We start from the raw sequence: 27926 nt of genomic DNA, 5'->3' as shown, positions 1-27926 counted from the left end.
CCTCAATTTTTTCCTCTCCTGACCTTGCAATAAATACATCTCCAGGAAGGAGATGTCAGAAAAACTGGGTACACTACGGTGCCTAGAGTCTTGTAGGAGAGTTTCAGATGTCAGAGCTCTAGAAAGTTACCCTGAGTGGGTAACTTTCCATGTCTCCAGAATAATGAAATGTAATTCCAGTATTGTGTCATACCCTGTTATCCCAGACACTCCCAAACTTTGTGTGGTTCACAGCATTAAGGCCTACAAGGCCTTGATGGAGGACATCCCTGGGGGAACGATAACTGCTCATTGCCCTTAGGAAGCCCCACAAGGCAGTTTCCCACCCTACCATTGCTTGATGGGTCAGGTGGGCTATGCAGGAAGCTGGCATCGACACAAAGATGTTTGGAGCACACTCTGTTAGGGGCGCAATGGTGTCCAAGGCATTTACCAAGGGAGCAAGCCTGCAGGATAACCTCAATGTGGCTTACTGGTCTTCGGACTCCACGCTTAAAAGATTCTACTCAACCAGACCCTAGCATTGTAGCGCTGGTGATGGATAAGCTTTGACCTAGCGTAATCCTCGCCTCAAGTCCTGACATAGAATAAAACATTTCCTAGCTATCATAACAGAAAGTTTCAATTATGTTAAGGACGTAGAGGCAATGATTAGCCCACCCATGCTTAATGGTCATTTCTCCCACCTGGACCGACACAGAGATTTATGCATGTTACATGTGAGTATGTCAACCTTATTATGCATGTGCATGTGCTAATGGTGTAATTGATACCCTGATGCTAGTGTTATTGTCTCCGTGTATGATTTTCAAATCTTTCCTGGTGCATTCATGTAAGGGCTCCTGGATGGTAATTGTACATCTGTTTTCCATATAAGCAGATTCTTCTAAACGAGAATAAAGACCAGAATTGCTGGCTTTTGTCACAGGAAGAAAGAGGAGGCAGGAGAGTCTTCACACAAGGACAAAGTGAAACACTGTCTGCTGATTGGATGGACTCCACATTGTTTTCCTTCCTAGTGGTTCACATTAAATGTAGTTTGGTTATTATTATGTTCCAATAAGGCTCTTGTAATAATAAAGTGAAGGAAGAACAGCAAAATCCTTACCTCCGTGTCCTTTATAGAACTGAAACATTCTGTTACGATAGCTAGGACATTTTTCATTAGCACCTAATCCACAACCCCCAGGATGTGGGAAAACGCTTGTTATTCTGTGATGTAGAATGGGTGATATTATGAGCAAGGTTACATGCTAGCACATGTAAAGAACCACCACGTACTAGTTCAGAGCGTACACAGAAATTCTGTAATCCATTTAAATCAATGCAATTCTCTGAAAAATCACTCAAACGAATATATAACAGAATTGTAGACTTCTTAGAAATTTCAGTTCATATTTTACAGTATGGTGTCTGGCAATTCCGCAAGCTCTGACACAAGCCACAGTTAAAGGGAAGTGAGAGACGGCAACCGCTGGTGGATTTAGGGCCCTAGAGGAAGTGACTGAGGGATCTTAAAAATGATCCTGATATCTTTGTTAAGATACTAATAGGCAGGTCTCACCTCTTCAAACTCCTCAGCTGGTGTTGCTAGCTCCTTCTGCTCTTCAGCCCTTGATCCTGAATTTTTAGGGGTCTCAGGAGGCTGGGGAACCACCTTCTCGATCCAGCTGAACATTGTGAATTCTAGGAAAGAGGAGCCACATTTTAGCAGAGTCTTACGTGATTCCATAATTGTATTAGCCATAGTCAATACAACTCTATATAGGTAGATCACCGTACATCGGCTGACCACCAAATTGCCTGATCACTATATCTCCTCCACTTCAACTTGTGAAAGTGAAAAGTAGGTTTAAACAAAAATGTTAAGGGTTATGGTAACTCAAATTAAATGAACATAAGTTACTTAACTAAGTACATTTTATATTTTAAAAGATGTGCAGCAAAAGCGCCACAATGGAGTGAAGGTGACATATAGTGGCACACTACAAAATTGCATACAAGTCTATCAGCGACCCTTCTACACATAGTGAAGTAATAAATACAGTTCATAGAGGTTGTACTCAGTAGCACATAACTTATTAGCTTTGTTTTTGACCGTTTCCACTTGCCATGTGATCTAATTACCTATTAGCTTCTTTTCCCTTGTGGCAGGAACTGACATTTAAGTACCAATATTTTGGTTTTCTAGTGACAACAATATTTTCCTTATATTCCCACACCCATGATACACATCACCTTTCAAACTTGATTCAGCGGCCAGGCTTTCTCCGACCTCGTTCCCAAAGACTAGAACGACCGGTGCCTGCACATCAGCGCTGAATCCTCAGTTCTTGAATTTCGCAAGAAACTGAAGACATGCAGCCAGATTCACAAAGGAAAAATCGGCTCGCAAAGGGCCAGATTCTGCAAATCTGGCCCTTTGCGAGCGCTTTTTTTTGCATTTAGGATTCTAACCGCTATATGTATCAACAAACCATTTTGCATTTCCTAAATAGCGAATTTTAAGGAATCGCTATTTAGGAAATGCAAAACGGTATGTATGTACAAAATCGCTTTCCAATAGCGATTCCTTAGCATTCCTAATTTGAGATTAGCAAATTGTTAATCGCAAATTACCCCTTCATTTCCATGGGCCAGGAGGCCCATAGGAATGAAAGTGCAATTTGCAATTAGCAATTTGCTGATCGCAAATTAGGGATTTTTCCAAGGGTGCAGGGGTGTCTCAAGAACACCCTGCTGCACCCCTGAAAAAGACATTTGGGGGCATATGGCGCACATACATGCCCTAAGGGCATGTATGGGCGTCATATGGCACCTTTGATTTTTTTCAAAAAAGCTTTTTGATAAGAATTCGCAAATTACCACCAACTAGAAGTTGGTGATAATTTGCTAATCCTTAATGGCATTTTTTGCATATTATTTGTTTGATACATTGCATTTAAGGAATCGCAAAATTTGCAATTCCTTAAGTGCAATCGCAAAATAAGGATTAGCAAATTTTGCTATTCCTTATTTTGCATCAAACTTGTTTGATACATACCATTTGTCTAATTAGCATTCGCAAAGGCCGAAATTTGCAGAATTTCGGCCTTTGCGAATGCTAAATAGCTTGATACATATAGCGGATCATCCCTAATGCAAAATTCGCAAATTCTGAAATCGCTAAATTGCGAATAATTGCATTTAAGAAATCTCTATTTGAGATTCCTTAAATGCAATTCAAGAACCATTTTAGAATTGCGAATTCGCAATTTTTGGCCGCTATTTACCGCGAAGTCAGACTTCGTGGTAAATAGCGAAAAGTTAGAAAAATGAACTTTAGTGCATTTTTCTAAGTTGGATGTTACACACACACACACATGTCCTTTGGACATGTGTGTGCGCAACACCAGTGTAAATCACCATTTCAGGGGTGCTACAGGGTGTCCTTTGGACACCCTGGCACCCTTGAAATCGCTTCCTTATTTGCGTCCCATAGAAATGAATGGGGAGTCATTCCTTATTTGCGATTAGCAATTAGCGAATCGCAAATAAGGAAGATGTAGAAATCGCTATACATTTTGCGATTTCTACATGCATCCCGTTTTGCGAGTCTTTAATAGTGATTCCTTAATAATCGCTATTAAGGACTCGCAAAAGAGGAGCAAGATGAATCTGGGGGATGGTTCTTCACCCATTCTCGGCCCTCACTCTGACCCATCCTGCTTCTGCTTTTCATCACCAGGATACTCTGACAGGTGAGTCATGAGCCCTACACATACCCGTAACATAACAAACGTTGATCAACCGAGTCCTAGGCATCATAGTACATTTACCTTTATGTTTGAAAGCCTTAACCCTGCAGCACATTTCATCTTCAGTCTCCCTACATGATATTGCTACTTTTGAGATGTGCTTCTCTTTCACTATAAAGAGGCTCATAGAGAGAGTGTCTACGACGGGTGCCTACGGAAGATGGGAGGATGAGGTAATTGAGGTGATGTTAGAGAGGCAGACAGATATTCAGGGGAGGGAAAGTGGCCAGGAAGGGTATATTGGACCCAGGGGCTGAAGAATTAATAGTAACAAAAAACGATTGTGCTAGGAGTGAGAATGAGTATTTTGGGGGGCAAAGAAGAGGAAGGGCAAATAAACAACATTGCTTGCATAAAAAAAGAAGTTGTTCTTAGAAGTCCACTGACAGTAGCACTGTCTCCTACTTCTACAACCCCCACTTCCTATCTCTTTATCTCATTTTTTTTTCATCCCTGCTTTTCCCTTTTGTCACAGTTTTCTTAAATGTCTCCTCTTTTTGTCTGGATACAACACATTACTATCCACGGGTCTAGACAAGCAAACAGACAGACGGGAGAAACCTGAGAGAGCCATTAATCCATCACGAAAGTTGTTTGTTGAAAACTGTCTATTGCACTGTTTTTAGATTTGAGCACTGAGAAATATTAATAAAAGTTTTTTTCTCTCATTGCCCAATTTTAACTCACTTTCTCGAAACTATCTTTGCACTGCACATTTCTTTTTTCCACACATAGTAGCTGCTCACATCTGTAGGTTAATTACTAAAGCCCGTAATTTTGAGAGCTCAATTAGTAGCTCTTGTTTTCTTGTCTAGACCAGTGGATAGTAATGTGTTATATCTGGTTCATATGGGGAGTATATCCACGCTAGATCTTCAAACATTCCCTTAGACTCTCTTCAATTAGTGTGTTTGTTCTTCTTTTTGTCTGCCTTTCTTTCTCCTGCTCTGGGTCAAAGTATGATGATGAAAAAAACAATCCTGGTCCCAAAAAATTAGTGCTGCTGCAAACCGCTTGCAACCAGCAGAACAAATTAAGCACTGATGGTAAGACAGACAGACAAAAGTGTGCAACCATTTTGTTAGATTCCAAATTGAGAAACCTAAATCGTCTCTCACCACCATGGCAGCGCTACTTCATTGACAGACAATTATGAGAAACAGGTTCAGATTGATTTACGACAAGTGGGACATATTTTAGACATGTTACAGAGATATATTTGTCTTACATTATTTGACATATTTGCAAATGCCTGTTTTGTTGATTTACTCTTTCTAGCAGAAGCATGAACAGAAGCAGTCCTCACAAGTTGTGACCGTGACTTGTGCGTGTGTACGTGTTCAGTTGGATGGCTTTTTCTTTTAGTTATATGCAATATAATTGTTGCCCCCCTTTTTGTAAACAGTGTTGAGACTTTGAGCTAAGGCAATGGTGAGGCTACTATCTGTGGTGCTCTACATATGTCTGCTGAGAGTACTTCGGCTAGAACTGGATAATATAACATAGATGATGCTCCTTCTGTCTGAATTAACTTGCGAAAATAAACAGTTTTTTTATCTTTATTATGTAGCCAATACAATGATGATGATGAAATGTGTGGCGTCATATAAATATATATCTTTTTTTTATAACTCTGGCTAGAACCGGATTCCACTTTGTCCGTTCTATTGGGCTCATTATCGCCTTGATCTACTTAATGGAACGTGGTCCATACAGAAACATTTTAGTGAGGGTATTTTTATACTCTTTTTTTCTTCACATTCTCTTTTTTTCCCTTCCCTTCTCTTCCTTCCTTTTTTCTTTTATTTTAAATCATTGTAGATGTGCACCTTGTCACCACTGATGGGTAAATCAATATACATAATGATGCATAAAGAGTGTAGGATGAATGAGTATATGGAGTGTGTAATGTGACTGGTTTGTCTTTTGTAATTGTTTTTAGATATGTTTGTGGAAATATATTGTGGGTCTTGTCTTTTGTGGTTATATTAGGTTTTAGTGCCATTTGGTATGATATAATGTGCAGGAAACTGCTGCTAAAACGGCGATAATGGGCTTGCTAATATGCATTATAAAAGCCCAGGTTAGATGTCCTGCACGTCCAACCTGGCCTTCTATTGGAATTCTATAACGCATATTAGCAAGCCCATTATCGCCGTTTTAGCTGCAGTTTCCTGTCGCTAAAACGGCGATAATTTTAACGAGGTTCTTGCTAATAGGCCCCTTCATTTTCTACATTTCTAAAAGGGGTAAAACAGGTTTGCTACCACCATTTTGAGACACATCACACAAAGCCCCAAGTGAACAACAGTTGACACCAAGGCTATGATTTGAAATGCAGGGTAAAAAGCTACTTCAAGAGTCAAAGGTCACCCAGAAGTAGTGGAATACTGTCACCCTTGAGATTAGATTGCCCTTGATGGATTTGGGTCTAACCTTGGTACGTTGTTGCCCACACACCGAATAATTGGTTTTACATATATTGGTTTTGAGATCGAAGCTGTCCATAAACAGGACAACGTTCTTAATAAGCCCTGGTAAACCATTGGACGTGCAGGAAAATAATAGCATCATCTGCGTGGAACAGAGCAGGACCTGGGGGTAAATTTACTGTGGGAGGTCCTTTTCCTTAGAAGTAAGGAAAGTGGTCAGGCCTGTTCCATATAAAAGAAACAAAATATGCACCAGGACACAATTCTGTCTTACGCCACTGGCCCGTCCTAAAGTATCAGTGCACCCCTCTGTGCCATATCTACCCCTAGCTGACACCCCACAATGTAGTCTACATAAATAAATCGACCAAAGGCAGGGGCAGACCCATTTCAGCTAGGATGAGCCACAATTTGGAACAATTCACATATGCAAAAGCACTACCTAGGTCCATCAATGCGAGAAAGAGGGAACCCTTTTTTGCAATTGTATATTTTCCAATCTATAGGCCACAACCACTTCAAATTTGATGTAAACGAAGATGCGTCACAATGGGTCAAGTTAGCTCAGGATATACCAGAATTATTCACAAATAGAACAAGGTATGTCACAATGGTCAGATGCACACCACTTCATGCTAGAATAATCATCAGCTAGACCACGATATGCACCAGTGGACCAGGGCAAAAAAGAACCATCACCAAAGATCAGAATCAAGGTAGACAAAATGAGGCAAACTAAATATAGCAGAACCTTCTCGAGTAGGACTAAGGGACACCACAATTATCCTGAGTTAAGCCAAAACATGACAAAAATGAGAATATGAATCAAAGAATTTCAGATAATCCTAATATATGCCTAGGCGGGTCAAAATCATCCCCAGTAAAACGTGCATGCAAAAACCATAATCCTCTCTAGCAAGGTAGGTAGAACAAATACCAGACAGAACAAGGCTTGCTACAACTGCTCAAAACTGAACAATGTATGCTAGTAGGGAAACTAGCGAATTCCTTGTACCACTTTCCTTACATTCACTTGTCGTGATGCACATTTCATGCACATAATTTACATGCATGGTCCAGAGGTTGGGGTATATACCTCTGAGGTATACCATGACAGAAGGTGGCTATAACAACCAATTAATCAATCGAGAATTGTTTTGCGCTGCTAATCACTGATAGGGTATCAAGGCTTGCAGGTCCTGGGGGCTCATTCGAACAGCTAGGTCTGAAGGGCCCTTCGGAATTCTGAAAGAGAGGTGATGGTTTGGAGCTGCATGGGGATGCTCTTCCAGGTCTTTGCTGAGATGTTGGAGAAGAAGCATCCTCTACTTCTGATTCAGTGGATGCAGGACATGTGGGCAAGTGATTTGGAGGCAGAGCCTAAGCTTCTCGACGCAAGGTGGAAGTTCAGGTGGTGGTTGATGGTGGCAGATCCTTGGTTATGTAGAGCCTTGCCTGTGTGGGTCAGCAGCTTTAATTGGCATCTCTTCTGTACGGGGAGCCAGTGGAGGGGCATGCAGATGTGAGAACATTGGGGAGGTCAAGGATTAATCTGGCTACGGAGTTCTATAGAAGTCTCTGTAGAGATGTGTGGCGATTCCTACGTAGAAGGCATTGCCATAGTCCAGTCAGCTGGTGATGAGGGTGGGTGTCATGGTGCATCTCATGTGCAAGTGGAACCACTGCAAGATCTTCCATAGGATGCGCAGAGTGAGGAAGAACGCAGAAGTGATGGCGTGCATCTGTTATTCTATGGTGAGCTTGTTGTCAATGATGATTCCAAGGTTTCTGGCATAGCCGGTGGGTATGGGTGCAGGTTTAAGGTCTTGTAGCCACAAGGCACTATTCCAGGTGTTGCTGTTGTTGCTGAAGATAAGTACTTCCGACTTGTCTGTATTTAGCTTAAGGCACTTTGGTCATCGGTGAGGGAGATGATGAGTTGCGTAGGATATGGTATTGAGGCTCTGAGATTTGACGATGTTGGGCAGTAGGGTCATGTATGCATTGCAGAGAGTAGGGCTGAGGATGAGCCCTGGGGAATGCTGGTGCTGTGATTGCTGCAGAAACTGATGAAGAGGAGTTGAGTAGCTGGTTCTGCTCCAAATGAGTCGTGAGTACCTTGGCTGGAAATGGGAACAAGGAGAAGCAGCTAGTGTTTGAGTTTGCTGCGGTTGGCTGCGGGCTTTTTCAGTCGTGGTCTCACCTCTGCGTGTTTCCAGGCGCAAGGAAAGTTGCAGTAGTGATTAAGGTGTTGAGCACAATGGGTAGTTCCTGGTCGAACATTTGGTTTTCCAGGTTAAAGATGTGGTGCGAAGCAAAACCGAAGGGGGATGATGGACGGAGTGTTGAACAATGCAAGCACTCACCCCAGTCAACTGATCTGGATTTAATTCATCATCATTCTTTAGCTCACTCCGCCACCCCAGATCAGACATGGCCATATGCCAATCAGTCTGACCCTGTGCCTCATGGGAACAGTCCAGCCCGAACTGCGAAGACATTTATTCCCTGGACTGGAAACAAGCATCCTGGGACCGGTTTCTGGCTAATAGCCATCATCACCAGGCTAGCTTGAATCCAGTGGCAAAGTGAGCAAGGGACCCACGTCTGGGCATATCCTGCCAACTTAGGGCGAACAAAGCAAAACCAAAGGGGATGATGGACGGAGTGTTGAACAATGCAAGCACTCACCCCCAGTCAACTGATCTGGGTTTAATCCATCATCATTCTTTAGCTCACTCCGCCACCCCAGATCAGACATGGCCATATGCAAATCAGTCTGACCCTGTGCCTCTGCTGTAGTGGGAGGCACTGGCCATCTTGGGGTGGCCGTTTGGATGCTGGAGATTCTGAAGTGGATGATGGAGTGGCTGGTCAATGTGAGTTTTGTGACGTGGCTGTATTTGATGTGGTTGCTGGAGGTGAAAATGGGGTCCTGTGTGTGTCCTGTGGTGTGTGTGTGGAGCCACAATTTGGGTCAGTCCAAGGATGATCATACTGTTGAGAAGGTAGCTGGTGTTGTTGTTGTTGTTGGGGTTGCTGAGGTGGAAGTTGAGGTCCCCAAAGAGGATGTAGTCCTTGGATTCCAGGGCGAGGAGTTCATTGAATTCGGCAATGGTTTTGCAGAAGCTGGAGTGTGGGCCCAAGAGTCGGTATGAGAGGGTGGCTCTGATGGTTGTATTGCTGTCCATGTGGAGCTTGAAGTTGAGGTGTTCCAATGGGGGTTGTGGTATTGTCGGTGGTGGTGGTGCATTGTATGATCTCTTTGTGGATGATGGCTACTCCTCCTACCGATTTGTTGGTTCAGTTTGGGTGGGTGATTTGGTATCTGTGGGGTATGGCTGTCGTGAATGGCAGAGGAAGGGTTAAGACTGGTCTCAGTGAAAAAGAAGAAGTCGGGTGTGAGGGTGACGATGATGTCCCATAACTCGGTGCAGTGCTTCTAAATAGAACACGTGTTGAGGTGTAAGCAGTGAAGTTGGTGGGCCACTTCTGGTTTGGTGCTCTTTGACGTGGCTGTGGTCGTACAGGAGAAGGTGCAGCTGGTGGATGAAAACTGTCCTACCATAGAATGTGGTGTGGTGTGGCAGCAGTGTTCACGGGGACGTCTGGTGTTAAGGGCACGGAGGACAGTGGCATCGTACCGTTGGGTGGGCCGGGAGCCAAGGGCCTGGTGATAGGTGCAGTCCAGGTAGGACGTTAGGTGCACCGGTGGCGCGACCACGCTTCGTCCTCAAGTTAGTAGATTCTGGGAATAACGTTGGGCGGCAGTAGGCGGGGCTAGGTGGAAGACGGGAGGACAGAAGCAGCAATCGGGAGAGGAGTTTGGCGGGAGGCAGGAAAAATCAGGAGGTAGTCAAAGAATTAAGCACAAGAATTAGCACAATCAGAGAAAAAGCACAAGAATTAAGCACAAAAATTAAGCACAATCAGAGAAAAAAAAAACAAGAATTAGCACAACCTGAGAAAAAGCACACGAGTTAGCACAATCAGAGAAAAAGCAAAAGAATTAAGCACAAAAAATAGCACAATCAGAAAAGAGCACAAGAATGAAACAGAACATTTAGCGCAATAAGATAAAAAGCAGAAGAATTATGCACAATCGGAGAAAAGAGAAAAAGATGACAAAAAGAGAAAAGCACAGAAATTAAGCACAATAAGCGAGAAAGGCGCACAAGATAGAAGCATAATAAGAGCGAAGCAGCGCGAGAGCTGGCAGCACAAGGGAGAGCTGGGACTGCAACTGGTTCTCCCAACCTATTTTTTTTCCAAAAGGTATTCTTACATTCCAGAGTGGGGTTGTGGGAGGTAACCATGGTACCGAGGGCATCTGCCATCGGTCATCCCTTTCGATCTTTTGTTTCTTACTACTCAAACTTTAGAGCACTGTCTAGCAGTGATTTTAATCTAAACTAATGCCTTTTTCCTGAAGTATATTAAGAAGATACCTTGGGTGTATTCCTCAAAGAACTGAGGATAGGATTGCATTATGCTTCTCTTTTATCGTGCATAACATGAAGGAACTCTCTTGTGGACAATATTGAGGCTTCATGTTTAGTCCCATATTGATGTCTAACATAACAATCATTAAATATGGGAAGAGAGCTGGGTTGCACAGTGTGGAGCTGCAAGGAGTTCATTATGGGTACTGGCTGCACCTTATGTGCAATACAACCACACAAACCCAACCCCTAGCTGGACTTCGAATCATAGAGCCAATAGATAGCGCACAGATGGTTCAGAGGCATACCGGGTCAATCCCCAGTTAGTCGGAAGCATCCTAGACCCTCCTGTGGAAGATCATAGCATGCAAAATAAACCAATTTGCACAACACATTTTGAGGGATTCGTACTTCTATTTTGGTAGTGCCTCTATCAACGACTTCCATCCTACACTTTAAGGTGCCATTTATTTTCCCCAAAAAACAAAGTAATCGCTCACTTGTACATTGCCTCATGTCAACAAGTACATTCTTGTTAATTCTTGTGTCTTGCTGTGAAAAACTGCAGGATTTCCCTCACTCAAACCAATGGTCATGGTTAAGTAAATCCCCAGACCATGTGTGTAACAGATAGTAGATAACAGAACCAAAAGACTTAGGGTCATATCTTGACTTTGGTGGGTGGGAGCGGGGCTGCCCTGCCACCATCCCGCTCCGACACCGCCAAAGCCACAGTAGACTGCATTCCAGATTCAGACTTGAATCCAGGTCGGGAGATCGTGCTAAAGGGGTCCCACAGCAGTGCCTGTTTAAAGGCTCTTAGGAGAGCCGTAACAGGCACGGCAATCGGAATAGCGCAGCATGTTCCTGCACAGGAATTAATGCACCATGTTGTGTATTCCTTCCTGTGCAGGAACTGGGGGGGTGCTAAAATACAGGGGGCACAATGTGTAACATCTGCATGCAGCCCCATGCACATAGGCGACAGAAGTTGCCTCACCGCCATCCTTTCCATGGCTGTCTCACCACCGGCAGTGAGGCAACTGGTAATATGCTCGGAGATGCCGCTGAGGCACCCCCAGCATATTGCCCTGCCTGACCACTGAGCCACCGCCGCGGGATCCAGGAACCACGGCAGACACAGTGGTCTAGTGGTGGCCCAACCGCCAATGACCTGATAGGGTGGCGAACCGCCAGTCTGGGGTTCCACAGGCCACCACCATGGGTTCAACTCATTATAAGGCCCTTAGTTAGGTATTGCCTGGTCTTATAAATCATAATTCTGTGGAATAATTTATAAAGCCTTCATTCCACTTGGTAGGTCATATATAGTGCTGACTGGAAACACGGGCTCCTTTAAAGGTAAATTGTTAGTTATGAAGGGCCCACAAAGGGCAACTGCAACCCCTAAATCTCTTGTGGACGTCAATAATTCATATAGGATGTAGCAGATGCTGGCCATGGCCACCATTTGGTACCCTTTTTACTGGCCATGCTACGCGCGATCTCAGGAGTCATGTAGCGTCTACTTTCTGTAGTTTTAAATCACTGCTCGTCCTGTAGACACTGAGCAGCAAACAGGAGGCTGCTGAAGGGTGTAAGCCAGACTATGCCTCAATGGACATGTGATGTCACTTCCGCTATCCCAAGTATTTTGTTGACTCGATACCGCCAAACCTGCTAGTAAATCTTGGCTTACAGAAGGCACATGGTGTTAGCAGTCCGTGCTCCTCACCATCTGGGGTGAAATGAGCACAGGCTTCATTCAGTCATCTACCACCCTGTCATGGTACACATTCAAATACAGATCTGACCACTGCACCCATTGCCAACCATTACCCTTCCTCGCGATTAGCCTCCAGTTTGTCCTAGTCCTGTGTTTCTTTTCTCATAAAGCCATGAAGACTCACAAAGTCATAGTTATAAAGGAAAGTAATAAGGCAAGCCCTCACAAGAACAACTGGTGATTATTTCTAAGCCAACCCTGTGAGAGGGCAGTAGGGGAAAACCCGTGCAAAACCTACTTGTTTGTATCCGAATTCGCTCCCACTATATTTCTAAATATGTTCACAAATTACAGATCTGTGAGAACATTTTTAAAAGAAGCATCACAAAGTTGGTGAAGTCCAGCCTTGCACCGCCTAATGTTTGGACTGAATGGTATATGGGCGTGGAGCCCTGCTCCGCGTCACCCAACTGTTTGTAAAACAGATACCGTAAAATTTTGATGGTATAGCTTGCACGCTAATCGAGTCCTAGGAACGCCATTGGTAAAGACAATGTCCATAAGTGTTCTGTGATCTGGAGGGGCACACCAAGCATGCCCTCCTCAATGTCAAAGGACTCTGGTCCATGGTTGTTGTCTTTAAATGGCAGTAACAGCATACCCCTTTTGTAGATTAATCATCTTGCGCACACATTTTTTCTGTTCCTGCAGTAAGCACGGCCTACCTGCTCTTTTCATTTAATGTTCTGCTGAATTGTAACACCCAGACCCTCCTGCTAACATTCTGTGTGTGTTTTGGGGGTGGGTATGCATGATAAATGTGTATCACACGTATGGTCACAAGCCTCTGAGTGTGAGAGAGTCTGAGTGCCTATACCAGTGGGATCCATTGTGGATGGCCTCTTGTTTAGCAAAGTACTTGATGGATGGAATACAGCTCCCCAGACAGAGCAAGTGCATGGTCTGTGCTCCAGCAACAAAAGGGTGAAGCTCAGACATGGAAGTAAGGATGGAAACGGGGCAGCCAAAAGAAATTCTATGAGGTCCTTTTAGCAGAGGATTGCATAATGTAATATATAGCTCATCAAACTATAAAACATTTAGACAAAAACAATTTAAACATTTTCTAAAAATGAACATATACATCAATTAACATAAATGTATATATATGTATTTTTAATAAGCTTTGTTTTATTGATTTTCATAATAGAAACAACTAAACAGGCAGTGTGAAGTCCCAAGCACATAGTAGGAGAGTCCCCACATTCATAGTACACAACCTCTCAATAATAAATAGAAGAAATACATGGCCGAATGAAGTACAAGAAAAGTGCCCTGTAAGGATCAGAATTCTACATGATCCAAGTTATCGAGCTAGGTGTATACTAGGAGATCCATCAATGTCACACTTGGCTGCCACATCAGTTTCACAATAGCACATATTATGCAGAAGTCATACGCCCAAGCCAACTGCAAAAAGGTGGCCCCACCACACCGCATCTCTTACATGTTGGCGCCCTACAAGGGTCCATCCTATTCACCTGACCAGGAGTCACATAGGTGTGGTGGAGAAAATTGAAATGTTGCAAGTTAAATCTTTGATCACAGGACACCATTCAATCAATCAATCAATCATAGCATTTGTAAAGCTCACTACTCACCTGTGAGGGTCTCAAGGCGCTGGGAGGTGGGGCATGCTGCTACTGGTCGAAGAGCCAGGTCTTGAGGAGTCTTCTAAAGGACAGCAGGTCTTCAGTCTGCCGTAGGTGGATGGGGAGGGTGTTGCAGGTCTTGGCAGCGAGGTGGGAGACGATATGCCACCGGAGGTCGCTCTTTGAGTGCGGAGGACTGAGGCCAGGGCAAAGTCGGCAGAGCGGAGCTGGCGGGTGGGGGTGTAGAAGCTGAGTCGGCTGTTGATGTACGCTGGTCCGGTGTTTTGGAGTGTCTTGTGTGCATGGGTGAGGAGCTTGAAGGTTATCCTCTGGTTGAAAAAGGAGCCAGTGCAGGTCTCTCAGGTGAGGTGTGATGTGGCTGCGGCGAGGGATGTCGAGGATCAGGCGTGCAGAGGCATTCTGGATGCGTTGACGCCGTTTCAGGAGATTGGCGAAGGTCCTGCCTAGCGGGCGTTTCCGTAGTCCAACCTGCTGCTGATGAGGGCCTGGGAAACCGTTCTTCTTGTTTCGGTGGGGATCCAACCGTGGATCTTGCGAAGCATGCAGAGGGTGTTGAAGCAGGAGGAAGAGACGGCGTTGACCTGCTTGGTCATGGAGAGGGTGGAGTCGAGGATGACCCCTAAGTTGCATGCGTGGTCGGTGGGTGTTGGAGCTGATCCCAGTGCGAGCTGATCCCAGTGCGGTCGGCCACCAGGAGTCGTTCCAGGCAGACGGAGTGGATCCGAGGATGAGGACCTCCTTCTTGTCCGAGTTCAGCTTCTCACCGTTCTCACCAGTTTGCATGCAAGCACCCAATCCGCATGACAATGGGCTCCTCCAGCTCCCTCTCCCAGGCCTGACGTGCTACATAAGGGTTACTCAACATGTCCCCTCGGAGCGCTTAATAAAATAAAGTGATCAGGTGTCTCCCCTCCCCCATCGGAGTAAACCACCAAGCACCCAAGAGGGCTGCGGCGCTGCAGGAAATCCAGTCCATACCTCCCTCGCCATGCGTTCCAGCTTGGCCTAATGAAGAAAGTGCCCTGGTCCTACATCAAAAGCCTTCTGTGCATCCTGAAAGGTGAAAAAACCTCGCTGGGGTACAAGTCACCCAACACCGTCCAACCCTCCATTGTTCAATGGACATAGCCACACTGATCGCTTGGAACATGCAAAATGCCAGAGTTGTAACTCCCTATCAAAGGAGGCCCTGCGCAGCACATTCCCAACCACCGCTTCCCAGATCGCAGTCGTATTCCGACAGTATCATCCCCCAGCAGATCCGGGAACAACCTCTTTTCCCAACGGTCGGGCTCCGCCAGGTACCATCAGCATGTGTAAATGCGCCGCATAATAATAAAATTGCATATCTGGGAGAGATAAATGTATATATTTTGGTGGCCGAGATTAGTGACCAGGCCGTTTCCGCTCGATGTGACGTCACTGCTCGTTGTGTTGCGGGGTGGGCCGTCGAGCCGCATGGCAACGCGATGCTCGGCCAATGGGTGGGTGCAAGCTTAGTTGTTGCCGCGCAGCTATCCAGGTTTAGCGCTGGGGGGCTGTGGCGGTCCTCGTTCCTCGGTCCTTGCCTTGGCGCTGGTGCATCCTGCAGCGGCCCCGGGTAGGGCCCCATGCGTGGCACACTTCCACAGCTATTCGGCGCTTGGGGGCGGGGGCGGGCCTCGTGCCTCGGGGTGTTTTTTTGTCGTGTGCACCTCCCCGGCCGCCTCACTCGATCCAGTCGTGCGGCAGTCCACCTGGAGGGGATGGGTTTGAGCAAGCGCGGGCCGCACCAAGCAGGGCCGCCGTGCGCGCAGCATATCCTCTAGGTGCCATCTCCTTATCCTCCCCGGCTGGTGGCAATTCATTACAGGGCCCCGGCAACGCATCTCACAGGAGGGAGGGGCGGCCTCCTATACCGGCTCGCGGAGCTAGATGATGTGGCTCGTGTTTGCGGCGACAGGCGTGCATCCGGGGTATGGACGGCCGCTGCTCACCACCCTGCCAACCCCCCCTCACATTCCTTTATTAGTGCTTTCTGGGATCCGGGGAAGCGCAGAGTGTGTGGGCTCTTTCCACCCCCCTTTCATACATCATGCTCAGCTACATGGTATAGAGACTATCGGTAGCCAAGGTTTGGTTGGCACGCCTTCGTGCAGAGGGAATGGGACAGCCTGTTCAGTACATGCATTGTTATTTGGCATAGAATTGTCATTGCGTGTGCTCATGGTCTCTTCTGTTTCAGGTGTAGAAGGAGGTGACGCTTTGGGCGTGCAGGGACACAGTCATTAACAAAAGTACAGGTAATACTGGTGCAGTTGGGCCTAGGGTGTCAGTGCAAGGGGATCTTCAGGGCGCACACATACCGACCATGTCCCTCAGGTAGCACACAGTCACCATCCATGTGATGATGTGTGTTATAGTAATCACCATGCAGACCATGGCTGTTATACAGTGTCACACAAGGTATCAAAGTCATATTCATGGATTCCTTTCCCTTTCAGACACCTGTCGTACCCAGCCATTCACATACGCATCCGCACTGCTTCTTGTGAGACATTTGTAGAGGTATGTATGATGGCTCACGGGGTCAACTCAAGAAGGCAGGAAAAGGGAGGGGGTGGGGTGATGCTCATGAATAGGGGAGTAGACCTGTGGCTTGTATCACCAACGAGGGTAGTCCTGGCTCTAGGCCACACACCGTTATCCCTGCATCAAGCTCATGGAGCCTTTCTTTTTCAGGACCCGAGCTTGAAGAGACGAAATGGATAGCCAGGGATCTCCCCCGCATTTCTCTCAGACGTCCCAAGTTGACGAGTCGCAAGCCGGACCTTCTCAGGATGCACAAATGAAGGCACTCATGGACCTGATAAAGGCCAGAGGGGTGGCTTGGGCCAGCGAGCGTTTGGGTGCCGACGGTCCCGGGGATTCCGGGGTTGTCTTGTCGCCACCAGCGGCGGAACCAGAGATAACGGAGGACACTGGGACCACAAAGTCCAAGAGATTGAAGAGGCCCACATGCAAAGACTTTCCTGCGGAACCGGCTCCAGCCAAAAGCCGCTACACAGAGCCTGCCAGGAATGTCATAGTCCATGCTGCGACATCCCCTCCACCCGTGGTCAGGGCTCCCCCCCCCCCCCCATGGCAGCGGTGGTCCCACCCACGAACTTTGCTACACAGGATGAGTTGGGTAAGCTCACCACCACCCTCACAGACTTTATGGCTGAAATTAGGGCAGGACTAAAGACAGCTGGGCAGCTAGCAGGCGGCGAACAGGTGGTGGCGGGCGGCGGGTCAGGGGCACCAGCATCTGCTTTTTTGCCAGCTGCAGAGGCTAATTTCACACAAGTGTTGGGAAGCGAAACCTTACAATCAGGAACCAGCAGTAGCAGTATCGCTATTCCCCTGCCAGCAGTACTATCGGCCCCTCCGCCCCCCGCTGAACAGCAAAGCGTTGCGCTAGCGCCCCCTTGCTCAGCATTATCTCCTCCTGCTCCCGCCGTTCCGGCGCCACCTGCTGCTCCCACCCCTGTGGCAAGCACACCTTCACCCAGTGTGCCAGCTGCACCGCAAATGTCCTTGGCTCCCATGCTTTCAGGGAAGTGCTCGTTAGCTTGGCTGGTGCCCCAGGCGGCAAAGGAAGGCATCTGGCGTAGGGAATTTATTGATATTTTTTCCCTCCTCATGATCGGGGTCGAAGGGGTGGACATTAGGAAGATGGGGGCTAAGGATGAGGAGAAGAAGGGACGCTATCAGGCCTGGCCTGAAAAATCTATAAAGACTTGGAGGCAGGCTTTTTCTATCTTAGCCGCAGTCATCACAGAGCGTTTCCCGGAGCAGGCGCTGGGCCTATTTCAGTACGCAAGCGTTATCACCAATGAGGTGGAATCGAGCGGGGGCATGGGTTGGTACAATTACGATTGCGAATTCAGGAAAAAGATGTCTATGTGTCCCGAACTGGACTGGGACCAGATGGAGGTTAGGCTATGGATGCAGTACATGGGCAAGGGTAAGGCTGAAGTCACTGTCAAAGCCAGCTCCGTTGATAAGAAAACGGAGGCAGGGAAAGGCCAGAGCCAAGACAAAAAAGGTCATTTCAGACAGTCCTTTCGGGGTGGGCGAGGAGGAAGTGGTTACAACAGGGGCGGAAAAAGATCCTTCTTTGGAACTTGCAGGTTGTTTAATGCTGGGAACTGCACGTGGGGCAAGGCCTGTAGATTCACTCACACATGCAGCAAGTGCAGCGGCGCCCATCCTGCCTCGTCATGTGACAAGCGGGACTCAGCTGGGGGCCAGCAGAAACAAGACAAGTAACAGCCACAACTTATCCTCTTCAGCCCTTTCTCCTTTGCCTACCGAACTGTCTCCTGCACCTCCTTTTGACCCGGGGTTACAGCCCATCTTGGCAGCCACTACATCTGTTTGCTCCCCTCCTTCGAAAGGCCCTTCCCCAATCGTGGTTCACAACCTTCTGGCACTGCTGAGGTCATATCCCAATGCGAAAGACAGGGCCACTTTGTCTGAAGGGTTTTTAGAAGGTTTCAAAATCCCTTACCTGGGGCCGAGGGTCAGTAGGGACGCAGAGAACATGAAATCAGCTAGGGACCTCCCCGAGGCAGTGTCTGAAAAGATCCGAAAGGAGCTGGCTTTGGGGAGGGTTGCAGGCCCTTTCAACCTCCCCCCCCCTTTCCGTATTTTGTGGTATCCTCCTTAGGAGTGGTCCCTAAGAAGGAACAGGGTGCGTTCAGGCTCATCCATCACCTATCCTTACTGGAGGGGGACTCTGTTAACTCTTGGTTGTCGGAGGGGGCATGTGCTGTATTCTACTGTTCACTGGATGTGGCCATAGACATCATCAGGAGAGCAGGGAAGGGGGCTTGCTTGGCAAAGGCTGACATTGAGGCAGCATTCAGACTCTTGCCTGTTCACCCTGAGAGCCAACACCTGCTGGGTTTCAAGTCGGGAGGCCAGTATTTCTTTGACAAGTGCATGCCCATGGGATGTTCAGTATCTTGCGCATTCTTCGAGGCATTCAGTTCTTTCTTGCAGTGGTCACTCTCGGTGAGATATGAGGTCAGGGCGGTAACTCACTACCTGGACGATTTCTTATTCATTGGGAGGGAAGGTACTGATGAATGCAGCGATGGGCTTTCATGCTTCATGGATCTGGCAGGACGCCTTGGGGTGCCTTTGGCTCCAGGCAAGACCGAGGGCCCGGCACAGGTGCTCACGTTTCTGGGCATCGAGCTCGACACAGTTAACGGGGTGTCAAGACTCCCTGCCGGGAAGGTGCAGGACCTGCCACGGGACATCCGTGACTTGCTGGGGAGGGACAAGGCACCTCTAGGCGTCATACAGAGCCTCCTTGGCAAACTCAACTTCGCGGCACGTGTCATCCCTGCGGGCCGGGTTTTTGCTAGGCGATTAGCTAGGGCAACTGCAAAAGTAGTCAAATGCCACCACTTTGTGAAATTGTCAGTGGGCTTGAAGCAGGATTTGATAATGTGGGGTAGTTCCTAGATGACTTCAACGGCACGGTCATCTGGAGGGCCCCTTGGGCTCACAGTCCCGAACTCAGCATGTTCACGGATGCTTCAGGCAGGGAAGGCTTTGGTGCAATTTTGGGCAAACAATGGTGTGCGCAGGAATGGCCCAACGCCTGGCGCAAGCGAGGCATCACTGCCAACATTACAGTGTTGGAGCTCTTCCCTATTGACATTGCTCTGCATCTCTGGCCCGGCATTTTGTCTAACAGAAAGGTCCTCTTTTGGTCGGACAACATGGCGGTCGTCCAAGCTATCAATGGGCAGGCGGCCAGTTGCCCGCTGGTCCTCTCCCTGCTGAGGGAATTAGCGAGAAGGAGCCTGCGCTGCAACATGGAGTTCAGGGTGCGACACATTCCTGGGGTCATTAACGTTGCAGCTGATGCTCTTTCTCGTTTCCAGTGGGACCGTTTCCGTGCGGCATGCCCGCAAGCGAGGAAAGAGATGACCCCCTTCCCACCGGCACTCTGGCGCATCTTGGAGTGGAACAAGAACTGAGAGCAATGGGGGAGCGAGCTTTGGCGCCAGGTACTAGGAAGCGTTATGAGAGGCACCTGGCGAAGTTCAACGAGGCAGTCATAGGCATGGGATTGGCGGGAATCCCCCTTGAAGACAGAGTACAGGCTTTCACTGTTTGGGCTAAAAAGCAGGGCAAGTCTCACTCCTGGATTTGTAGCCACTTAGCAGCTGTTAGCAATGATGCCAAGCTGAAAGGTTTGAGGGATCTATACCAGTCCTTCGTCATCAGGGCGGCTCTGAAGGGGTGGGCGAGGGACGAACCTAGGACTCCAGACAAGAGAGCCCCCATTGGTTTTCGTACTCTGCAGTCTATGCTGCTGGCGTTGCAAGCCGTGACACACTCTAATTTCGAATCCTCTTTGTGTTCGGCAGCTTTCTGCCTGGCTTTCTTCAGAGCTTTTCGTAGTAGCGAGTTGGCGGCCTGCTCCAAGAGTGACATTTCAGGGGATGCTCTGGGCAGAGATGACGTCAGTGTAGCCACGAACCTGACCATCACTCTCAGGAAGTCAAAGACGGACCAGGCTAAAAAAGGGGTTGTCATTGTGCTAGCTCCATTAGAGGACCAGATAGGTTGTCCAGTCTCAGCGGTCCGTGCCTACCTCGCGCTTAGACCAACAGTAGCGGGTTACCTCCTCATGCACAAGGATCTAAGCCCGCTTACCAAGTACCAGATGGACAAAATCATGATGGCATGTCTATCCAGAGCAGGTTTTGCGAATAAGGGAAAGAAGTTCTCCAGCCATTCTTTTCAAATAGGGGCGGCCACTGCGGCCTCCTGCGCTGGCATGCCAGCAGCAAGCATACCAAGAGTGGGGCGCTGGGAATCCCTTTGTTATAAGCGTTACATCCGCCCCTGAGCTATGGGTCGATGTTAGGTTTGCAGTGGTGGTCTAAGTGATATTTTCTTGTGCAGTGTTTGCTGTGTTGTACCATTTGTGTTAATAAAAGACCAATACGTGAAATTGTGTCGTTTGTTTTAACAGGTTCAAGAGTGTGGGTTTTGGGGCATTCAACCGTCGCAAGGTTAGGCCGATGGGCGGCCATAAGGAACTGGATGCGCGGTTTCGGATGTATGACGTTATAACGCATACTTTTACTCCGCAGACCATTACAACGCGACTTTTACACCGCATACCGTTACAACGCATAGCGCCTTGGGGCGCTGGATAGTGGTAAGTATAATTTACTATTCTAACTCCAGTCCCCGTGGACCCTAGGGAAGGTGTTGGATAGTAAATTATACTTATTCCCTATCCTAGAGCGCCCCCCAGCGCAATGTGTTGTAATGGTCGCGTTGTAATGGTAGTGCGGAGTAAAAAATGCGTTGTAACAGGTGTATACCGCGGTTTCTCCAACACTAAGTGAGTGTGGATGGGTTTCCCTGGCGTGCGCTGGAACGGCCTCTTGCCTAGGCTTAAAAACTCGCTAGCTTCAAAGGGGGCACCTCCCCATCATCTGGTCATTCACTTGGGGGGCAATGACATCACCAAGCTGGGAAGGTCAGCGCTTTTGCATAAAATGAAAATTGATCTGGGAGAAGTGTGCAGATTAATGGGAAGCTGTGAGGTATGGCATGGCGCTAAGTCAGGCGAAGCAATAGAGAAGTCGAGGAGGAGAATAAACAGCGACATGTGTAAATTCACCTTGCAGAGGGGCATTGGTTTCAACAGGCATGAAATGATTCAGGACAAGATAAAGGGTTACTATGAACCTGACGGTGTCCACCTGTCTCCAGTTGGTATGGACCTTTTTCTATTGGACTTACAGGAAGCACTGCAGGGCAAAGGCTGCAAATAGTATAGGTAGGTAGGTGGAGGGGGGCCCGGGCGGCGTCGGTTGCCGCCGGCCGGGCTGTGGCGGAGTTACAGGGCGATCCGGAAGCAGAGAGGTGCAGCACTGTACCTCAGCAGGCACATAGGGGTGCTAGAGCCTAAGACCTGGACCTCAGGGGAGGCCCGGGAACCGTGTCGACGCCCCAGTAGTCCTTTGGGCGGTTGTGGGCCTGTGCAACCGGGGGCTTGCCTAACTGCGCTCCGTCCCACTAGGGGCGCGAGTACAATAATTACCATTAGGGGGCAGCACTCAGGTGGTTCGCCACGGTGCTGCTTGGATCATCAGGCGGGCAGGTGGCGAGTGTGCGGCCTGCCCTTGGATCGCCCGTCAGATAACCCATCTTGATTACATAATGTTGTATGTAATAAACCTGCAGCAACTTTTTCCCAACATAAAACTTGTGTCTTGTGTGTTATTTGCGGGATTGTGGTATGTTGTGGGGCCGGGGGGGTCCTGTCGCCATGATGTAACTAATATATACTCTATCACAATTCTCCTGCCCTAGGTCATATGTCAACCACCTCTGGCGAGGTTGTTCCACAGCAGCACAAGGTAGAAACTGTTACTATATCGCAAAGTGGCTGGAGCGTCTTCCCCAGTCCGGTAGCATGCAAATGAACAAGTCACACACAGCTCTGCAAAAGACATCTTTAGTCCTCAGCATACGATCACACACTACACACATTGCCTCATAATATCCATTACCGCACCTTAACACATCCTAGCAGACTACAAAATTCCTTCTTAGAGTCTGGCCAGAAGCATGAGTGTCCTGGCGCGCATAATATCAAATTTATTAAGTGAGCCCAAAACAGGGGTAGAGATGATTATAATATGCCTTTTCGATCTGTGCCCGCAAAGCAGATTAAACTTAAGAAGAGACACACGGCCACAAATGTGACAGAGGGGGCCACACAAATAGCAACAGAAAGTAAGTGCTCTTCTATATATCGACATAAGCCTTAGAGGTAGCATATAGAGAAGCCTGTTAATTTAGCTCACTAATCCAGATGACTGTTTCTCTACTGGTATTATATCAATGTATTTGAACTCAAGATGGTCTATGACCGAAATAAGGAGAAATGAAAGGTGAAAAAAGTGTATAAGTAGTGAGTAGTATGAATGAGATGGGGGAGAAGAAATGCAGGTATTGGCACAGAATGTTTTTTTACAAATTTAGAAAAATGTGTTTATATGAAGAAATGTTACAGTCTTGTAAAAGAAAGTGTCATAAGATTAAACCTTCGAAACGTGTTGACGCAACCAGTTTTGCCACAAATTTAATTGCTGTACTATCACCTTAGATGGTCACAAAAATGTGGCAACTGATGAGGTGTTTAGAATATAAAACTGTTGAACAGCATCCAATTGTGGCATCTAATGACAAAGAGTATTGTCTGCACGAACTCTCATAGGACATTTGGCTTAGGTCTAATGTTATTCTGTTTACCCATATGTGATTTTTCATGTGTTTTCATGATGCCAAAGTGACTATGATGTTTGGAACTCATAGAATGTTTTTTATGAATTTTTGTTATAATTCACAATGATTTTTATAAACTTTTAGATATTTTGTGCCAATACGTGGGTGATTTTGAGTGCAATAGTTGCGGGAGGAGGAGATAAAGGAGTGTGTAACATAATTATGCGAATGAGAGTTGAAGAATTGAATTGAACCCAGAGAACACTTTGCATAAAGTTCTTTTTCGAACCCTCGTCCTTTGGGAAAACAAGGGTCCCTCTCTTTTTTTATAAGGTATTTGAGATGCATATTGAGCAGGCACCGATGACATAGGCTCTGATGTTTGATGTTGATATTCAGGCGGTGTCGCCTCGCTCATGATCTCAGGAGGTAGGTGTTCAAAATGTGACAAGTCTCGTGTGATGAACTTTCTGGGACAATGTGCTGTTACCATGTGCCCTTTGCACATTACAGCCCTCAAAGGATCAACAGCAAATGGAGTGTCTGTTTTCTGTTTTTGTTTGACCAGTACCCAGTCCCCTTTATCAAAGATTGTTTCATGGGTTGTACGGGCAGATCAGCATATGTTTTCATTTTGCACTTTTGAGAAGTGTCTGTGACACTAACCATATCAGCATTCATTGATCGGTCGATGTCCATTGTGGTAGTTTGGCTCTGATGACTCTCCAAAATAGCAAGGTGGCAGGACTCTCACCAGTTGTGGGGTGTGGAGTTGGTTGAAAGGCACAAAGGGCTTGACACATGGCTTGGTTTAGATCGATTCGCTCTACCGATGCTCACTGAATTTCCCTCTTGAGAATGCCTTAAATCATTCAACATCAGCCTGGGGCCAGAGAGGTATACTCTTTTGATGCTTGACATTGAGTCAAATAAGAAACTCCTTAAATTATTTGCTATTGAAAGGCAGGCCTTTATCAGATTTGAGAATAGTGCGGATGCCCAATGCTGCAAAGATGCCATCAAGCCGCTCGATTACTTTGTCATGCATTGTTTATGATAAGTGTTCAACCAAGTAAAAGGCAAAACTTCATTAGTGACTACAATTATATGAAATCCATTTCCTAGAGGCCCAAAGAAAGCACCTGCAACTCTCTCCCAGGCATTCGCAGGAAGGTCGGACATTATCAGTGGATGCTGCATCACCTTGGAGGATAAGTAGTTACAAAGGTGGAAAGGTGTCATTCATGGGCTAGCTCAATGGCTTGCTGTCTATGGCTCTCAGGTATAGCGATTCTCGAGCCTCTCAAGATGCTACCCTCTCGGGTGACGGATAGCTCATCCTGTACATTTTTTGCTTTTTAAAATTCATCCTCAGCATCAAAGGGTCAAATACTTTTTTCCCAAGATTGTGTTGTAACAAGGTCTTTGAGGATGTGCATGTCTCTATCTGTGCTGGTAGAAGCAATAATCTGCTCAATGGATAGAGCTGCTGGCACACTTGTGAAAATTACTTTGCAGGGTTTGGTCTTTCCCTTGCCTGAGTACAATCACCTAGTCGTACTCTTGCAGTTGCTTGCAACCGCCACCTCTTGATGTGAGGGGAAATCTTAGCTTTCAGGTTTCCAAAGATGGTGAGCAATGCCTGGTGGTCTGTGATGATAGTGAAATATTTCTCATATATAAACACATTAATATGTTTACGGGTCCACGCAACAGCCAGCCACTCCTTTTCCGGGTGAGAGTAGGCACGTTCTGTTTCAGACAGGCTTCTACCCACAATGTGTTTCCGGGCATTTGGGTGGCCATTGTTAGGAGCAAGAATTGGCCCCAGCCCCACCAGACTTACATCTACTGTGATCTCAGTATGTAACTTGGGGTCAAAATAGGCCATTTCTGTTGTATTCTTAATCACATGTTTTATTTCTTTGAAACTTTGATTGCATTCAGGAGACCACTGGAATAGGACAATCCACTTTGTTAAGTTTCTCACTGTAGCAAAATCACGAATGTACCTTGAGCAATAATTGGCCATGCCTAAGAAAGATTGCAGAATGGTTACATCTTGTGGGAGGCAAGCAGATGACAGTGCTTGCACCTTATCCGGGTCAGGAGTCATTCCCCCATCAGAAAATATGTGCCCAAAACATTTAAGTTTGGTTTTGTGAAACTCACACTTTGCTGCATTTAGAGTGAGAACTGCATCAGCAAATAATTGGCACTCTTGTGTAAAAGCCTTTTCATGATCCCTTTGTGTTGTCTCAAATACCAGTATATCATCACAGTAATCGAAAGTATGTGTAACAGGCTGAATTAGTCAGCAAATAACATCCTGAAATATATCAGCTGCCAAAGATACTACAAAACCTCAGTCTTTTGTATCTGAACAATCCAAAATTATTTGGAAAAGTAGTATTGTACCTACAGTTCACTTGCAGCTCAGGTTAATGGTATCCTCTCTTCAGGTCAAGACGGAAGACAACTTTGACTCCGTTCAGCTGCATGATCATGTCCGCTATATGGGAACCAGGATGTCTTTCTCTCTCAATTGCTTTGTTGGCCTAGCGCATATCAATACAAATGTGCACTGCACCGCCACTGTCCTTTTTGAGCACCACAACTATGGGTGAAACCCACGGTGTAGGACCGGTGGAGCGTTCAATGATGTCATGCTTCAACAGTGTTTCTAGTTCTTTCTCAACTGCTTCATGTTGGTGAAGAGGGTCTTTGCAGTGCCATTGGGCAACAGAGTGAATGTCCTCTTTGATATGAAGTTGCACTTTCATTTTCTTGAGTCTTCCTAGGCAATGAAACAACAATGGGAACTGACTCACAGTTTTAGACTGAGCACGAATATTGTAGTTGAAAAATATCCATCCCATGTCAGCAGCAGTGGCGAAGCTAAGTAGGCATGCACTAAACAGACCCTCCAGGATTTCGCAATTTTGCGGTTTGCCGCGAAATCGGCACTTTTGTAAGAATGCCGCGATTTTTACTAAAGTGCCCGCGAAATTGGCACTTTTGTAGAAATCGCGCTGCATTTTTACAAAAGCTGCTATATCCTGGGGGTCTGAATAACAGGTTGGTGCGTACAGTGAATTTAGTGCACCTGGCCACGTTGTGCCACATATAAAGCAGCATCTCTTCTGCACAGGGAACACGTGCTAAGTCGGTACTTTTCAGAGGCGACACCATCCACACTTCTCTCTATAAAGAAGTCACATTTCTGGGAGGGGGCAACCAATCTCTTGATCTGATCCAGTTTGGGGGGGGGGGGTAAAGGGCGGGCCACCTTCGTATGTTGCTCCAACAGAGGACAAACCACGCGTTCGAAGAGGGCCGAATGAAGGCATGCACCCGACGCGGCCTGCGATTGTGGGACAATAGTAGCCGCCAGTGAAGCTCCGCGGCCGGCACATAATCTTTCCCAGTCAGCCCTGGTAGCGCCTGTCATTCCCTGTTCTTAAGAAACAGGAATGCGTCACAGTAAAGAAGGACATATATTTATGCCAAGATTTGTAATCGCTTACACTGAACGGCGTGGATCAAACCCGACAGCAGTTAGATGTCGAGATATGGAGACAGCTTGTAACATGAACTAACGCACTAGTTCCAAGTGTCTGGTCTGGACTACATGACAAGACCTGACTGATGGTTCTATTCACGGGTCTGGCTAGAAACAGCTTAAGCTATCTCATGTCAGCACAACACACAGAAAGAGCGTTGACTCAGCCCCGTTAAGCGAGCGCTGGATGGGATGCCCGTCGTGTTTAGGACGAGCAAATGGCATTCACAGGTGTATACAGTCAGTGTTACACTGTACATGTTTACAATGCTTAGTCTATAGGAAAAGCGTTTTGTTCGCTAACAACTAGGGCCCCATCTGCCAACTTTGCCAACAAATTTGGAATAAATAAATAGATACACAAGTAAGTTTGTTCCTGGAAAATTTCCAATAGATTGATCAAGGGGAACATTATTATAGGAAGGTGGGTTCTAATGTTGCATTTTCTGAAGACAGCCCAAAATTACTGGACAAATAAATATTTAAACAGCAAGTAGAGGCCGTAGTTTCTGTGCGCTCTTTTGATTCAGTGCAAATATTTGTTCGCTTTTGAAATATTCCACTCGGATTTTCCATGTAAATCTAGCAGTTCGATTGGCATCTGATGGCAAAAAAACAGACTCCATGTCGATTTCCGAGTTGGCAAAACTTTTTGGCATCTGCTAATCCCCGATCTATGCCCTGCTTGACAGCTACTCACTCTACACGCTATTGAGCCTTTTGTTGTAGGAAAAATGGCCAAATAAAATGCCGCAAAATTGCTGCTAAATTTCCATATTTGTGCCACTAAATTTCCATTTTTGTGCCGCTAAATTTGCTAATCCATGCGCTATATCCTTGGGGGTCTGACTAGATGATGTTTCCTGAAGGACATGAATTGGTGCTTGCACTGACGTTGTCTTATGTCGCATGGTTGCTGCAAATGACAATTGATTCTGTGCCGGTTTAGAAGGAACCCAGGTGTATACCTTCATGTCTGATGGAGTAAGGCATGGCA

The 27926-nt window shown here is 46.7% G+C and overlaps 1 protein-coding gene across 1 annotated transcript in view; it reads right to left on the bottom strand.

Moving 5' to 3' along the window:
* The window catches only part of CNGB1 (cyclic nucleotide gated channel subunit beta 1), a 1191945-nt gene that overhangs the window by 1087305 nt on the left and 76714 nt on the right, over positions 1 to 27926 (bottom strand). Inside the window, 1 exon segment of the mRNA XM_078668834.1 lies at positions 1565 to 1686. Coding sequence (XP_078524960.1) covers positions 1565 to 1678 — 114 coding nt within the window. The 5' untranslated portion in view covers positions 1679 to 1686.

The sequence above is a fragment of the Lissotriton helveticus genome, chromosome 12 (assembly GCF_964261635.1).
Source record: "Lissotriton helveticus chromosome 12, aLisHel1.1, whole genome shotgun sequence".
NCBI lineage: Eukaryota > Metazoa > Chordata > Amphibia > Caudata > Salamandridae > Lissotriton > Lissotriton helveticus.
Note: the sequence above shows the minus strand (reverse complement) of the source record. Positions and strands in the feature narration are given on the sequence as shown.